An 18,407-nucleotide genomic window follows, 5' to 3' on the forward strand; every position below is an offset into this window, starting at 1 on the left:
TACAGTTAGAATGGCTTCTTGTGAGATTTTGCAATTGAGACTTTTAGGTTTCTAAACAAATTCCCTGTAATTTTGCTTACAGCTGTCAGTCTTAACACATGGTACAAAAAGTACATTTTTGAAACATTTTACTTTTTTATTTTTATAAAGGCAAGAAAACGGCTGAGACCCACAAAGAGATATGTTAAGTTTATAGTGTTGAGTAGTTAACAGAATGCACATGCCATCAAATTAGTTTAAAAAATGTGGTTGAATTGATTAAAAATATCACTGAAAGATGACTAACATTCTGAGATTCAAAATTGTCATGGAATTACTCAGCAGTCAGGGTCTAAACTAGCAGAATCACCAGTAATTTAATTAAATTTCTGATTTAGTATAATTGGAAAATAGAAAAGATAATTAAAAAAGCACATTCATTTACTAAACTGCATTAAGTACATGCAAAACAATTTTCATAAACAAGACCCAATCTCCTTCTGCTCTAAAAAAAATTTTTTTTTCAATTCACGTTTGATTTCATATTTAACAATTAATTATGAAAAAAATAAAACTTTTAATTTAAAACATTTGCAAGGAAAAATATTGAGTTAATGAAGGAATTTTAATAAAGTTTTTTTAAAGAAGGCAGGCATTTTTTTTAAAAAGAAGACAGGAAATTAAAATAAAATAAAATTAGGCATTATTTAGAAATTTAAAAATAATTAAAAAAAAGTTTTAAATTTCTGATCAATAGTTTGTGGCATTCCTGCAACAGAAATTTTTTTTCACTAGTAATTTAATAGGAAAGTAGCATTAAGAACAGAAATTTCTATACTATTTTGCCCAGAATCAGAATATTTAAAAGCAACTACTTCTGTAAAGGCAACACATAAGTAAATTGACAATTAAAAATAACTTACAACTAACTTTTAAAAGATATTAAAATAGGAAGTTTGTAAATTATCATGCAAACTTTCTAGAGAAATGATAATGAGAATTCAACGTTAAAAAAAATACCTAGTTTGGACGGTTGAGATGACAAAGAAACTGGTTTGAATAAGTGGAAACCAGTGTTCTGTGCAGCCTTTGCAACCACATTGGCAAAATCAGAATCAGTATAAACTGATCCATCTGATGAACTAGCTACACTAGACCGTACACTAGAGGCACTACTCCTGTCTGTTACACTGGTCCAGGAAGGAGCAGGACCTGTATGAAGAAATAAAAAAATTATGAACTTTTCATAAAGACTAAATTCAGCAAATTAAAATATATTTAATTTCTCTAACTAAAATATATTTAATTTTTCAAACTTAAATATATTTAATTTTTCAAACTAAAATATATTTAATTTTTCAATCTATCTATTTTGCTGACTATTTGACATTGCATTAGAACAATAGCAAGCTCTTTAATATTAATTAACTCCTAAGAGCCGTAATGGCTCAGGAGAAAGAGAGTTAGCCTTCCAATGAGGTGAATCGGGTTCGAATCCCAAACTATCGCTGGTCAATACAAATTTTGCATCCGGCTTATACCAACCACAGTGCTGACGTAAAATATCCTTAGTGGTAGACGGATCAGGGGTTAGAGGCCCCTTGCCGTTAGGCTAACCCTGGAAGGTTTTTGTGGTTTTCTTCTCCATGTAGCACAAATGCAGATTAGTGCCATATACTTCATGAAGGCAAAACTTCTCCCACTATTTGATCCAGGAATTCCCTTGTCTTCTGGATTGGGTTTAAATTACCAGGCTACAGAGTCGAACATTAGTAATCGTGAACCAAAAAAAAATAATGGGTTGGCTGTTCAACGACGGTTATAAAATAAAATTAACTCCTTAATATAGAATTGTCTATCCTTATTAGTATTCACTTATATTTTAGTCAGAATGGCCTAGCTTAAAAATTAAAAATTTTCTTCTGGAATTAGAGGACTAATATGATTGCTTATATTGTAATCAAACTTTTGCAAAAGTTGTGATGCTACAACCAATGAGTTCATAAGTAAAATTACTACAAGAGCAGAATCCTTTTTTTTTTCATTATATGTCAAATTTATTCCTTTTTAAGATTTCTTTTAAAATTTATTCCTTTTTCTTTGGTCAGTTATTTTTAAATTTACTAACTTGCTTAATTTAGATTAAATGTGACTGCAAGACTTTTTAAAAAAAGAAAAAAAGACACGTTGATCAATGGCAAAGAAACAAAATATTTCTATTTCAATAATGCGAACAGTAAAATAATTATTGCACTAGATTTTAAGTCCATTGCGTCAATAGAATTTGCACATAAAATAAAACAATAACACAAAGTACGAATATAAAGCAGCAATTTCTCCTCCTAGAAACTGTGGTTTTTATTTTAATATAATTATTATGATTTATATATTTATGTATCAGTATTTAAATATTAATCTTAAAGCAATAATAACATAAAATTAAACGGAAAATTGTTAAACAGGGTGCATAGCCAAATATTTGAACAAAAAATAAGCACCTTTTAAGCACTTTTCAAGCACTCAAAAATATTTTTAAGCACTTTGAAAAAATATCATAATCAGTCAGGGTTGGCAAGTTTTTGACAATGGAGGGACGAAGATGATGGCGCGTCACAAACGATGAAATTAACAAGATAAGTTAAATTTTCTATCGCTAATAGAGAAAAAAAAATTGACAATGTTTAATTGGTCCCCGTAATCAGCAAAAATTCGAGAGATATTTCAATTCTATTATAGAGGGCGGAAAATGAAGTCTGAAATTGAGAATCACTTGCGAAATGCAGCAGTTGCACATGAGAGACAAAAATACTTACCACTGAATCCAGCTCAGTAAAAACAAGCGGGGACCAGCAAGTATTTCATCAAACATTTAAAACAAATGGTATTTTCATACACTACAGACCAAAGGTACGCAAAAATATATTTGGGGTTGAATAAATTGTGAAAATGTTGAATTGGACAATGTCTTTTTGCATAATTTGTGGCGAAAATCAACATGGTAAAGAAAAATATCACATTTCGGAAAAAGGAAAATTAAGCACTTTTTAAAAACAACCATGGAAAAAAGCACCTTTAAAAGCTTTTAAAAAACGAAAATAAGCACCTTTAAGCACTTTTTAAAAACGCTATGCACCCTGTTAAAGTTTATTGTTAAAATCAACCAAACCAATTCATTTAAATTTGGAGAGCAGAAATAGAAAAAAAAAAGAAAGAAAAAGAATCTTACAGTGACCAGGAGCATAGCCTTCGTCTTCATGAATACTAGATACTGGAGAATGAGCTGCTCCAGACTGAATAGTTTGCATCACATTGTCATAGAGTCTCATTCTCTCTTGAGTTATTGGTTCAGGCTGCAGTTGATGATAGACTACACCTATATACAAAAAAAATGTATTTTTAGAATATAAAAAGTTTATTTGAAGTTTAAAATTAAGCTACTTTGATGATTTCTAATATTTATTTAGTTAATTGTTAAAAAATATGAAAATAATGCTTATTTGTTATGAAATGAATTTTAATATGAATTTGTATGAATTAATATCATAAATTAATTTAAGCAAAAATGTAGTTAGTAAAGCATGATAACAATGGTTTAAAGATTGGATTTATAATCTTTCTTAACAAAATTAATTTTACAGTTAATTTTTAAGTAGGATATCAGTTTTGTAGACTTAATAGGTATTTGCATGACTACCATGCAAGCACAAATGCTATTAGGTAGCACTGATAAAAGCATAAAATATAGTTATAGGTTGCACTAATAATGATCATACATCGATAGACAAGGAAATGATTTAATTTTATTGGTAACTAAACACATCGAAAGAGGTATCCTATCAAAGTATTGAAAATGGTTACATATTTGTTTGATACATTATATACTACCATATTTGAGCAGAGAATCTCACATTCACAACTTTATAAATTAAAACCTTTATTTGTTATTATGTATGTTATTTGTTATAATGTTGAATGAATACACATGTAGATTATATAAGCTTGTTAGAATATCAGCACATTTAACAATATAATAAAATTTAATCTAACAACTTGCCAATAATTTAGTTAAGCAAAAATCTGCAAGTTGATGCTGTAAAAAATTACCAATAATTTTGGAATTTATTTACAAAAAAACAAAAAAAATATACGAAATGTAAGCAATTGCAAAATTTAGTACTTCAATACATTATTCCAGAATAAAAAATTATGTTTGCCATTTTAGAGCATTTTTATATATGATTTCTTACTGACCTACGAACAATAACTGTGCATGACAGTACTGGAGAATTTCACCCTATTTATATGGGTCTCACACAAATAAGTAGCAATTTTATGCGGCTCTTATTTGAGCAATACAAAGCTAAAGCCCTTTTTTAATGTATATTCCATGAAATTTATTAGATATTAACACATACAACCCTTCAGGCAGGCTAAGGTTTCGTAAAAAAAAAAAAAAAAAGAGAAACATTATTTTACACAAATTTCTTAAAATACAAGGATTGTGGAGACCTGAGATTAAAAAATATTTTTATTGCAACTATGCTGACTCTCCCTACCCATATATCTGATATCTGAGCATAAAAAGAAAGAGAAATAAAAAGTGTGTCATATTATACGTAAGTAGCTCACCTTGATTATTGCGTAATGAGTTAGCCTTACACCCCCGGTCTTGGCTCAGTTTCTTCATCCCTGGACAAGGATCACTTGCTAGGGACAACAGGGAAGACTGTATACCCCTGTCAATACCTGGACTAGAACTGTAGGATTGTTTAATTGGTATGTGACTATTTACTATAGGATGTCGATTGCCCATCGATGAGGGTGGGGTGGGATTTCTCTTCCCCTCATCTTGCTCCCGATTTAGGCTGTGAGACAAAGGAAATGAGGGATTATGCCTTGCAAGTGCTGAGGATTGCAGACTTCTACAGACTTGGGGTGATTGACTTAAATTTGAAGAGTTATCTAGAGGAGGCTAAATAAAAATTTATAATTATACATTAATATTTACCAGATTAAAAACAAACTGCATCATTAAAAGAGACTGAAGAGTAAGAGATTATTATTTATTTACCATCTGAGCTATTTTATTGTGTTTTGACTTGCATATTCATTAATAAAAAATATAATAAATAGTCTTTAAACATTCAAATTTGGTATAACCAATTAATAAAGTATAAAGAAATAAACAATATAATTTTTAAAAAAAATATCCTCTCTTTTACGTATTTTTAAAATTTTGGACCTAAGTAACCCTTGCTAGAAACTTCTTTAGATCACTCATTTAATTTAACAGAAATTGCATATAAATTCACTAGTTAGACACATTTCCTTGCTAAAGAATCTGCTAATGAAATGATACTTCTAACTAGCAAATATAAAACAGAATAAAGACAAAAAGAATAAAACAAAAGAGAGAAAACAGAGAAAATTAAGAAGACAATAATAAGTTCTAATTATTGCACATAAGCTGCAAGCATATAGAACTAAAGCACTTTTTTTTTGCAGATATAATTGTGTGAACTAATGATGAGATTATATCCTTTTTTTATTATTATTTTGTTTTATGGTCTTATTTAATTTTAAATAATATAAAAAAATATTTTATTTTAAACATTTCTTCTTTTTTTCTTTTAAAAAATCTTTATATTTTTTCCCATGCAAAATACTCTTAAATAGGGTACAAACTATTTTTTTAAGCTCAAAATTATCCCTATGTCTTGCTTTGTTCTTCTGTACAAAAATTGACAACTTTTTTTTGGTTTGTGTCAGACCAAAGTATAATCGCTTGACTGTAGTTAAAACGTTTTTGCATTATAAACAATATTATTTTATAGTTTCTGAAAAAATAATACTGTCTACACTCTTTAGTATGACCCTTTTCATTAAAAGGAACAATACAATACATTTCCCTTCTATTATAACATGAAAGCAATTTTATTTTAATAGCTTTTAAATGTTTAAATTAAGCAGTTCATTAAAATGTAGAAATCCATTTATTTTATTTTTGGAATTCATTTTGTATATATGATGAGCTACAAGAGACTTAGATTTTTTATTCCAGGTGTTCAGGACTTATGGTCCTAAAAGTCAGGTGCAGTTAATAATATGCAGATAATTTTAGATAATTTACATTTACATCTAAAGAGAATATGGTACTCTTGCATGAAAATCAACATGATATCTGATTAACTTTTTAGATGAGTATGTTGATTTTCATGCAACAATTTTAGAGATTTTTTAAAAATATTTTTCTGCGAAGACCTTAAAATTTTAAAAAATATTTCTATCTTGTACTTTTCTAATTTAAAGTATAACGAATTTTAGAATAATTTTTTTTTCCAATTCAAACTATAGAAGTATAGCAAACAAAAACAAAATATAGTTAATTTATATCTAAATAAACCGCACATACAGCAAAATACAATAGTTATGAAAAGCACTCTGATGCTACAATAAATAACAAGCAAAATCAAGGTAAATTGATTTAACTTTATGTTTAACATATTAATGTTTATTCAAAAACTATTGTAAATTGGGTACTACTTTCAGTCTATGTTCAATTAGGGGACTTGAATGGTGTGTTTCTGTTTGAAATGTAATTTTGTGCATCAGACATTTTCTTTCTCTATCTCTTTTATTTATTATCAATTACTCTTTTGAGGAATTTTAGTTTAGTTTCGATTTGACCCAATGAAATTATTTTCTTATTTCTCTCTTGATGCAAGCTATAAGCTAAATTTCTAATACAGCAAAATTCTTTATTTTTAAAAGTTGAAATTGAAAACCGACAATCATTACGAACTACCTCAAAAGAGGGCAGTTTCGAGCAAGAGAGGATGGAACACCTAAATAGTAGTTTCAAAATAATTGGTGGAAAATTATTTACCTGGGAATGAATATTTCGTAGAAGGTAAGGATTTCTGTGACATGAGGTTATATCATGTATCGGAGAGTTTCTTTCACTAGGAGGATGATCAGGAGGAGGAGGAATAAACTCCATCCAATTAAGGACACTTCCCTTTTGACCTGATCTCAGTCTTTTTCTCCGTATTGGCAGGCCATACTCATCTGTATAAAAGAACAAGAGAGGCTTGGATGAAATAAACAGTTAAAGCATACGAAAAAATTAACAAAAAAGATAGAATAGTATATTAAATAAGTTGACTAAATTTATGACTAATTATTTTTATGCCCAGTGGCAGAATTTTTTCGGGCTTTCTGCGACAAAACTCTATAGCACTAATATCTTTCAGCAATGTACATTCAATAATAACAAAGATGTATGTTACTAATTAAAGGTAACAAAAACGCTGTGTTTACAAAAACAAAAAAACAATGTACTTTTTTAATCGAATGTGTAATATTTTTTTTTAATTCTAATATTATGGGCAATATTCTCGTATTTTGTTGGGGGCGCACTAATTATTTCCTTTGTCGCATTTTGCAAATTATCATTAAAAAAATAATTAAACATAATGAAATCTGCAGCAGTGATCAACGGGAAAAAAAATCAACGATGAAATCACGCGAATCAGATTCTTCAGAAAAGTGTCGGTGTTACTCAAATGCAATGTTTCACTTCCAGATTTGATTGCGGTAGAAAATAATATTGTATGAAAACAATATATCGGGTTTTAAAAACAATGTGGAAATCAAAAGCAATAATAATCCAAAAAATTGAAATTGCCTTAAAATTGCCTTAAAAAGTAAATGATCAAATGAGCATTTCGAATTTCCCATATCGCCTATCTGAAATATATCCAGACATCTAAAAGCCATGTGAAAATCAATGTCAATAACTGCTGAAAATATAATCAAAATGGATTTACGATGTCGGCATTAATTGAGGGCTTCAAAAAGTGATTATTTAAATGCGCGATTCAAATTTCTAATGAAAAGCAAACCAAAAATTTTCACTTATCAAAAGAAAAGTCTTTCTGTGAGAACTCAGTAAAATTCTGCGACAATGTCGCCGCGATTCTGCCACGGGGTTTTTATGTTTTGACTACATGACAAATTTCCGATGTAAATCAACACATAATTGACTAAGCATCCTATGTGAGAAAAGTAGCTTATAATTTAAAATATAAACAATAAAAAAAAATTTATACTGGAAAATATGCAGTCATAACTGTAATTTTAAATTAAAACTTTTTAAGTTAAGAAATTATGTTTAAAGTAAAAAATAGAATTTTCAAAAGGAGAAAAAAAAAACACTCAGTCTCTAAAATGCATTTATTAAAAAATCAACTCAATAAAATGTGCTGAATGGAGTATAACTGCCTGTACTGTTATATTGCCTGTTAATTAAATACCTGTAGTATAACTGCCAGAATCACTAGAGGGGCTTATCACATTTCTTGCATCAAGAAGTTGCTCTGTAACACAATCTGGAAGAAGCATACAGATGTTATGATTTGTTACCACCACATTAAAATAATCAATAATAACAGTCATGAGCTTCATAGTGGTTCAAAATAATTATCACGACAACATTTAACAAAAAAATAAAAAATCAGAACAATTTTTAGTGCAATATGTACTAAATTATTTTTAAGAAGGGGAGGCTAAAAAAATGTTTACTACAGTTTTGAAAATTTTATTTAATGCTGCATATTTAATTCTCTCCAACATATAAAACACGGACAACACTCAACGCTTCAAATAAAAAATTAAGATGGGAACAAGTTTATCAAAATAATTTCAAAAAATGGTGCGTACATACTGTAAGAAATCTAAGAACCTGAATTTTCGTGACTTTGAAAAAAGATTCTTAAAGGTGAAGATAGATTGAAACAAGTTTAAAAGAAAACTGATAATTATAGTTATTTAATAGAATAAATTACTTCAAAACTTAATCATATATAATCTACATGCTTAGGAATAAATGTAACCAAAAATAAACAAATGATAGAAAACATAATATATAGTGATTTGGGAAAAAGATGATCAAAATCAAAATAAAAAAAACTAAGAAATCAAACCATTATTAAAGTAAATTGATATTTAATAGCACTTTTGATTTTGCAACAAATGAAATGAAAACATTACTTTTCCTGAAATTTAATAGACAAGATTAAAAAAAAAAAATACTACTAAAATTTTTTATAAGTTTATCATTTTCTAATAAGCAATCAGACAAATTTTGACAATTGAAAAATTGCTGAGTTTCTTGTTGCAAGATTATAAGTCTATAGAAAACAATCCCTTAATTTGAACTAGTGTATGTTTACACTTTTCAAGAATTATTAAGTTACATCATCTATACTAATTAAATGAAGAGTTTGTCTGTCCCTCTTATAACTTCAGAACTGTTTATGTGAAAGAAAGGCTTTATTTCTTTAAAAAATTTGCTCTTCTTCAATAGTCTGTGTGTGAAACACTTGCTGTGTATGACCTTGGGGTCAAGTGCCTGTTACTGACTTACAATGAAAAGAGGTGTGAAATTATAAAAAAAAAGAAAATGATTCTGTAAAAAGTGTGGGATAAATTAAGAAAATTTTCATTCCGTTACTTATTCAGCAATAATTTGTTCTTCTGAAGAAAAGGGTAAGATGAAGAATTCGTTCAGTTTCTCACACTAACTTCTTTTCATTTGAAATTTCATTTTTTGAATTTATACCAGTTTTGACATTGATAAAGCTAGTTTTTCATATTTCTTTTTAGTAATAGAAATTATGGAAAAAAAAACCCAAATGAAATGAATAATTAAAAAAAAAAAAAAAAAAAGTCGTGCATTTATCTAAATAATATGTTCTAAACCAACAAACAAACAAAAAAAAGAAGGTAGATCAGGACAAATAAGGACAGATTTATTGATTTAGGAAAATCAGAAATATCAGGACAACTACATACTAACCCTGCATTTAAAAAAACATTCAAAAACAAAAAAAAACATTCATACTAACCCTGCATTCATAAAAACATTCAAAAACAAAAAATTATGAAATAAAAAAAGCAAAAAAATTGTTTATTTAAATATTTATGTTTATGGAGTATCTATACTTATTACAATAATATACGATTTTACATAAAATTAATAAAAAAAAAATTTAAGAAAAAAGAAATTTGAAAGTCAAAAATACTAAAAGACTCCATTTTCATTGAAGATGAATGAATGTATAAAATAAGAAAGAAAAATTATTACTAAAAGAAGAAAAAAAAATTTGAAAAAAATTTTGAACTTCGATAATATATCCGTTGTTGAACAGCCGACCAAATTTTGGGTTTCCGACTACTAATGCTCAACTTTGTAGCCTTGTAATTTTGAACCAATCCAGAAGACAAGGAAACTCCTGAATCATGAAGTATGATTTGATATGGGAACATGGAGGACTTTGTGACTCGACAGATTTAACATGCATCAGCCACCATTTACTACACGGGGGTCTTCGGCTGACGGGGATCTAACCCACGAACTCTTTATACATGGGCCCAGTGCTCCACCAACCAGGCTATCCCGACACAACTTTGATAATAGTAAACGTTATAATAATAATAAAAATATTTAAACGATAATAATGAGCAGTTAAATGGTTAAAATACGTAAATGACGCAAACCAAAACAGTGGGTTTTAAAGCAATATTTTCTCAATAAATTGCAGTATAACACTTAAATATTTTTAAAATAAGCGAAAAAGAATTAAATTCGTAGATAAATCATTAAACAGAGTATAACTTGCTGCATTGGCAATTTTTGAACAATTTTGTAACTGTTGATATAAGTAGTGTTATAACACTGTATTCATATACTTTGAATTAAATTCAAAAGTTGAAAATGTAAGAAGAAAAAAGAAAATTATGCATTCTATTACGTTAACTATAGATGTTACTTTGTGAAATCTGGTTTACCTTTATCATTTATAGAACAAGCAGATAAACTATTTAATGCCTAACACTGGCATGCTAAATATACTATAATATTTATTTACTAATAAGAAACAAATACAATATATCTAATATGTTCATTATATCACATTCTTGAATTGTTGTTATTCTTTAAAACTCATCAATTTAAACAAAAAACGATGAGATTAGCATTAAAATACCTTCTATCAAACGAGCTTCCATATCATACATCTTATCAGATTTTTTGCTTACTTCAGAGCCACTGCTTTTACCATCATGGACCTAAAGGTACAAAAAATTAAACTTATATTTATGTGAAAATACACTGAAAATACTATATTACAGATTAAATAAACAGTTGCGGACTGCTACTGAACTGAAAAGAAGATTGGCCATAGAAGGATCAATATTATTTGAATTTAAATTATTGAAAATTTGTAAAATTAAGATAAATTTTTGTATATAATTTGCAAAATTATTACAGAATAAGCAAATTAAAAATTAAAAGCATACATTAAAAAAAAAAAAAAAAACAATTTCAAAGATTTAGAAGACAGATTCAAACTCTCACAAAAACTGAGCAGTTCAATTCAATTTCAAAATATATCAGAATATTTTTACTGAAGGAGTTAGGCAAAAAGTGTGAACTTAATGCTACTGGTTATATTAAATTTAGATTTTTAAAGTTAAAAAACTATTCTTTAATAAGACATCATTAAAAAAAAACAGCTCTCATAGTATATTTTTACTTTTTAATTAAAGAGGCATTCAGTGTTTTCATCACAGAAAAAAAAATGGGTGAGAATTTCTCACCCTTTCTCAAAAAACAGGGTGAGATTTCAAAAAGTTAAGTGAGATTTCTAAACATTAAAAAAAACACGAATAGACTTGGTAAAAATTATTTCTTTAATTATAATGCATTTTTAACATCTTCTAATTGAATATTTTTGCTGCATCATCATATGGAAAATGTTCTATATCTACTTTTTCATCAGTTATTATATTTATTTGGATGAAAAATATCCGTATTTGTTTCGTTTTGACCGTTTCTACCTACATTTGTTTAATTTTCATTTGTCCGTTATGGAGTAGAAGATGTCGCCTTAGCAAGGTATTTGTCCATCTTNGTAAACACGTGGTTGCAGTGAAATGCGTTCTGAAAGAGGTTCGGAGGGATGGTGTTCTGTTGTTCTTAAAGGTTCTGAACAATACTGGTAAATAGGGATGGGGCAGATGTTGAAAATAATGAAAGATCCAGGAAGAAAAGTGAAACGGATTTTATTCTAAATGGCGCAGTGAGAAATTTTTTTTCAAAATGCGAGAAATTCGCGAATTTGGAAATTGGTTTATAGAATGCACGAATTTCTCGCGGTAATCATATTTTAATGCGAAAAAAGAAAAAAAATATGTGAGATTCTTGCGTTCTCGCGCTGTAGTGAAAACACTGGGCATTTCACAGCAGATAATTCCAAATTAGATTTGATTATCACTTAAAATACTTTGTTCAAAATATCACAGAACTGGGGAACCCACATGTTTTAAAAGGAAAAATTAAATTCATAATAAAAATTATAACAAATTCTGTAAAAAAATATTAATAATAGCCTGAACAATATAAGTGAGTAGAGAATACGCTTCATTACATTTATAATTATATTATTTTTTTATAAGTTCACAATGAGTTATTTGGATTGAAATCCAGTATTTAAGTATATAACCATAGCAAGCATAAATGTTGATAATTTAAAAAATAACATTCAATAGGAATTTCACTTTAAAACTGAAGAGTTTGCGTTTGCATAATAGGCTACTTACAGATCCACTGTGATGTCTTGCAGATGGATTGATGAGAGTAGTAGTAGCATAAGGAGCAGGAACACAAGGAAGTTCTTTTTTGTAAAAAGTTGTCATGTTGTGTGTATCCACTTCCGCATAGTCAGAAGCACCACCACTGCTTAAAAAAGGGGAATAGAGGCTGTAAATAACAATTGAAACAATACTACAACACATGCAGACAATAACATAAAACATTAAAAAAAAATTATCTAGCTCACTCCACTGAATGTCTAGTTATAAAAGAATTCCTGTTTCGCGATCTAAAAATTGAATACCACAAGAATAAGAATACCACAAAATAAAATAAAATAAGTAGTTTATTTTTAACAGTTTAAAAAGTTTATTTTTCTTTGCTAAATTACACATAAACAATAATACAATGCAATAAATAATACAATTAGTTTTAAAATAAACTGAATCTACAGGAGTGAAAAATGAATACCACAAAATATGTACTATAACAAGTATTCTCTCCAAGATTACATATTTATCCCCCTAATTGTCGTAATAATTTAGTGCTTTATGATTGAATTAAAAAAACTTTTAAGAGAAAAATATTTTACTTAAGCCCAAAATTCTTTAGGGTATATAGAGATTATTTTGAAACTAGACATATCTAATTATATTAATCAGTGACTTACAAAATTAAAAAATATTTGAGTTTAAATTCATAAGAATAATACTCCAAATTACATTAAAAAATAAGCAATATTACTAATATTAAAAAAACAATTAATCTTTGACATATACGTATGCATATAGTAGATATCATAAAATTTAATGATCTAAAAACAAGATGACAACCTCAAGCTTACAACTTTAAAGTTATCTAACAGGGGTCTGTCTAGGTTTTTCTGACAGGTACCTATTTTGTGAAAATTTAGACGTAATTTGTGAAAAATTAAAAATTATATTAAAAAATCAACACAAAAATATGGATTTATCGTTTCTTAAGGGATACAAAAATGAAATTTTAAGAAAAAGTATTTTGTGAAACTACCGTTTTTCCTAAAATTGAATTTGTGAAACTACCGTTTTTCCTAAAGTTGAATTTGTGAAGGTACCGCTAAACGGTAGTAAATTCGGCCTGGACAGACCCCTGTCTAACCAATCTTCAACCTGCTGCAAAAAATTCTAATTGGAATGATGGTTTGAAAAAATATTAAAATGCTTGACATGGGTAAAAGAAACTCTTTTATGCTACAAAATATTGCAACAAAAAATAAATTTTTTTTTCTCAAGTGATCAAAGATCAGCTATACAATATAAATAAATATACCAATTCAGCTAGAAAATAAATATACCAATTCAGAAAAATCAAACTTAGTTAAATAAAAAGGCTTCGAATTATACCAGATGTGTTTATGAATGAATGATATGTGATTGTCACAATATTAGTAAGCATTAGAACATGCTCCCCAAAATTTAGAAACACGGATAAAAGTTTATTAAAATTACTTTGTAATTTAAGTCAGTTTTTCATAGTGGTAATTGAAATTTCAATATAAGGTAAAAGTTTACAAAATCTTGAAATTAAAACATTCATAGTAATAAAAAAAACAATTTTTGAAATACACATATAAATATTTATAATTATCGATTAGTGTAAATCAAATTAGATTGAATTTCCATTGGAAGACAATACTAGTTTTTTTCTGAATGTCTCATATTAATAAATTAATACATTTTTTTATAAATAGCCATTCACAAATGTAAGAGATAACGAAAAATTACCATAATAAACAAGACAGATTAATTAATAGAAAAATGGTTAGTTAAAGCAGAAAATGTTATGAGTAAGGTTTAGTCAGCTAAAACTAAGTGACATACCTTATGTAGCTATGATCAACTCCTGGAGGGACATTATTTAGCAGTTTACTATCTGGCATGCAGTTTTTCATAGTAGGAGTTGGATGCCAGGCTGGATTAATCCAAAGAGCTTCACGAGTGCTTACGCCAACACTGTTGAATGTTAATAGGAAAGAAGAGTTACTAAGATTAGTAATTAGCAACCCAACACCAAGTAATAATACCATGCAGAGAGTAAGAAAACTAACAAATTATACCTATCTGAAGCTGATTGTGATATTTTAAAACTAATAATAAAAGTATTTAGGATATAATTTCTACAGAATATTTTGATTATCTTAAAAATTTGTAACAATTGAATTTATATCGAATTTCTACAACTAATACTTCTACAACTAATAATTAAAAGGTGTTAACATTACAAATGTACACATTTAAGTACATATAACTCACATAAAATTTTTAAGCTTTAATAAAAAATGCTTTCAAGCATTGTCAAAAAATCCTAACACTATCGTTTGTACAAAAAATAAATCTTCTAAGAAGTCTCATTAAATATAGGCTAAACAAGTATAAATAATTTAATTTTTGCAAATGAAAATATTAAAAAGATAATAATTATTCAAAAATTATAAACAAAATAACAGAATTACACAACAATAATAAATGATTATTTTTAAAACATTGCAATTCTCTTCTTTTGGTAAAGAAAATGTCATCAAACATATTTATATATTCATTTATTATTTCCACGATAGCTCCATAAAGACCCTTATGTAGAAGGCTGCTCCCGTATTTAACTAAAGCAAATAGTAAGAAAAACTTTCAAAAATGTTCAAACTATCACTACATATATTTAACAATTAAACATTTGCTCTTCAGTTACTTAAAACAGGTTTTTTCTTCACTATTTGAATGCAGATATTTATCATGTTACTTTCTCTTTGTTTTTTTTTATATGGTATATATTTTTCTGAAACATTGTATTAAAATAATTAATTAAATATGTGACAGTACTGGATGGTTAAAATGATCTTCTGATTTAGAAACTTTTTGAGAAAACAACTTTTGTGTGTGTGTTTTCTGAAAAAGCAAATTTTCATTCTGACTTTTTTAAAAAGCATAAGGAAGAAAAAAGATTCAAGCATAACAAATTCTATTAATTTTAATGCATTCATTTTTTTCTTCTTAAAAAGTAATTATCTCAATATTTGCCATCCAAATATTATAGACTGATGCAATACATTTTAAATCTAATATATTTATGATAATGTAGAAATGTTATGCTTGCTTCAAAAAATGAATATATAATCATGTAAGTACATCAAATTCTTACATAACTATCAATATAATAATTTTTTTTAAATATGTTGATTTATGGATACCTTACATAAAGAAACACTTCACTTAATAAAAAGCATAGGAAATATTTAACTTACAACTCAGATAACATAATATAAAAAAATCATAACTTACCGAACATCCTCAGGTTTATGAACGGGACCTAAAATGAAAGTAATACTTAGAAAATATTAACAGAATACATTGAATAAAAAAAGAAAGAAAATTAATCTTATTTTCTTACCAGAGAGATGTGCTTGCAATTCCTTTTTCCATGCCTTTCGGCGACGGATGAAAAGACCAACAAAAAAGGCAGAAAGAAGGATAAATATTAAGCCGCCAACTACAGCAATAAACCAAGGCTGTTGCACAATATCTCCAATGTCAGAAGCAGCAGATGTAGGTTTTTCATTAAATGTAACAGCTTCAAAATCTAATTAAAACAAATTTTTATGTAGTGTCTGATTGATATCATCTTTTTCTTTAAAGTCATAAATCAAATTTTAAATGAATTGTTATCAATAAACAAGACTTGGAACATACCTATCTTTGGTTGAATTGGTAGGGAAAAAGGACCAGTACCAACAGCTGTAAAAGCAGCAGCTTGTATTTTGTAAATACTTCCATCGGTTAAATTTGTTAGAGAAACAGATGTAGTGGTTGCATTAGTTTTGATGAACGAATGAAGATGAGATGAATTGTCCAAAATTTTAATCTAAAAAATATTTTTTATTTATAGAATCAAAGACTATTGTGAAGTGGAATTTTGTAATAATCATCAAATTACAAAAGCTAAGAGGATATTTAATAAAATACCACTACAAGCAAATGTTGTTTTATTAAACCAAACTAGATAAATATTGAAATAAATTTAATCAAAAATGGAAAATCACTAACTTCTTTGATACTTTTTAGCACTCTACTAAATATTTTATAGATATAAAAGAAAAATTATAAATTTACAAAAGTTAAGAGAATATTGATTAAAATAACAATGCAAGCAAATATTACTTCATAAAATTAAACAATTACCAAGATTAACATTGAAATTAATTTAATTAAAGTTGGAAAAGCACTAACTCTGTGATACTTTTTAGTACTCAACTTAATTTTTTTGTTAATGATGTTGTTAATTTTTTTTAAGCAATATAATTTTTTAGTAAAATTACCAAGCTAAATGAATTTGATTTCAAAGTAGTATACACTAATATTATTTGATTGTGTTAAAAATAATTAAATAAATAAAAAAAATCTAGAATGAAAACTACCAAGATAGGACAATAAAAAAATAAAAAAGTAGAAAGTTACTAAATTTTTAAACTTTTAAAGTGAAAAATATTTATTTAATAATTTGTTTCCCAATGGCAAATGAACAGCTAATTAGTATTGAGCAAATACATGGCCATTTTAATTAATTACTAGAAATTAGAGGTTTATGAATAATTAATGTAAAACATTTATTCATTAAGTATCTGTTAACTGCATTAATATTTACTGAATTGATAGCTCACATAATATTATCATCACAGATTTATCATAAGAATATTAGGAAAAAAAAGAGTGCAGTTTAAACTTATTTTCTAAATATTTTAATAAGCTAAATAAAAATTTCATTCTTTGAAAAATAATTAATAAACAACTAAGATTTAAAGAGATATTTAACAACTGTATTTAACATTCAAGATGCGTTAAAATTTTTGCATAAGGGAAAAAAAGCCATTTGAGTTAAAGGACAAGATTTGCCAATGTGATTTCAAGAATTAAATAATTGCAGATAAATCTACAAAAAAAGGTAAAAATTTAAAAACAAATCGTCTAAAACTGAATTTTTAAAAATTTCAATGAAAGAAAAATATATTAAAAATGGTGCTAAATGCTTGGATAACTATTTAAAAAAAAATGATAAATCACAGTTACAAATTTAAGATAAAAGTATATTTAAATTTATAGCAAAATATGAATAGATGATATAGTAGAATTGATGCAAACAAATAATACAATGCAACAAATTGTATATATTCAGTATCAACTTTAATAAAACATAGTCCTAAATATATTATAAACATGTCTTATGAGCCAAGATTATGCTTTAAACATAATAATATATTTACTAAAATGATATATATATTTACAATACCAAATGAAACTTACTAGATAACCTTGCATCAATCCATTACGGTGTTGTGGTGGTGGCGGTGACCAGGACACTGTTGCACTTCCAGGGCCATTAACTTTCATTTGTAAATTTACTGGAGGTGCAGAAGGAACTATAAATAAGACATTTACAAATTAGGGACAAATGATTTTCCTCTGGAAAAAAATATACCTCTCATACTCTCGTATGGGACCAAAGAAACAATTTGGGACATTTTCGGTACAGTATGCATATATGTATTGGATCACTTATGAAAAAGGCATATTACAATTTAAAAAAGTATAAATTGTGTAAAAAAAAGTAAAACTTATTACAAAATAATAATAAAATATATAATTTCTAATTTCCGAATTATTTTGTTCAAAGCAGAAGGTTTTTACAGTTTCCAGAATAATATTATTAAGGAAGCACTTAACAAACCCACAATAGTTTGAGATCA

At 27.2% G+C, this 18,407-nt stretch overlaps 1 protein-coding gene across 6 annotated transcripts in view; it reads right to left on the reverse strand.

Moving 5' to 3' along the window:
• The window catches only part of LOC107447205 (roundabout homolog 1), a 118,169-nt gene that overhangs the window by 2,175 nt on the left and 97,587 nt on the right, over positions 1–18,407 (reverse strand). For 2 of the 6 annotated variants that reach the window (XM_043041426.2, XM_071183340.1), the window contains 12 exons: positions 17,965–18,080; positions 16,357–16,528; positions 16,058–16,246; positions 15,949–15,976; positions 14,494–14,625; positions 12,643–12,778; positions 11,028–11,109; positions 8,295–8,369; positions 6,866–7,047; positions 4,609–4,951; positions 3,206–3,352; positions 1,000–1,191 (listed from right to left, as the gene is read on the reverse strand). In XM_043041426.2, coding sequence (XP_042897360.1) covers positions 1,000–1,191; positions 3,206–3,352; positions 4,609–4,951; positions 6,866–7,047; positions 8,295–8,369; positions 11,028–11,109; positions 12,643–12,778; positions 14,494–14,625; positions 15,949–15,976; positions 16,058–16,246; positions 16,357–16,528; positions 17,965–18,080 — 1,794 coding nt within the window. Of the gene's footprint in view, positions 1–999; positions 1,192–3,205; positions 3,353–4,608; positions 4,952–6,865; positions 7,048–8,294; positions 8,370–11,027; positions 11,110–12,642; positions 12,803–14,493; positions 14,626–15,948; positions 15,977–16,057; positions 16,247–16,356; positions 16,529–17,964; positions 18,081–18,407 lie in introns of all 6 variants that reach the window. The other 4 variants (XM_043041425.2, XM_043041430.2, XM_043041429.2 and 1 more) reach the window with 3 other exon arrangements.

The sequence above is a fragment of the Parasteatoda tepidariorum genome, chromosome 7 (genome assembly GCF_043381705.1).
Source record: "Parasteatoda tepidariorum isolate YZ-2023 chromosome 7, CAS_Ptep_4.0, whole genome shotgun sequence".
NCBI lineage: Eukaryota > Metazoa > Arthropoda > Arachnida > Araneae > Theridiidae > Parasteatoda > Parasteatoda tepidariorum.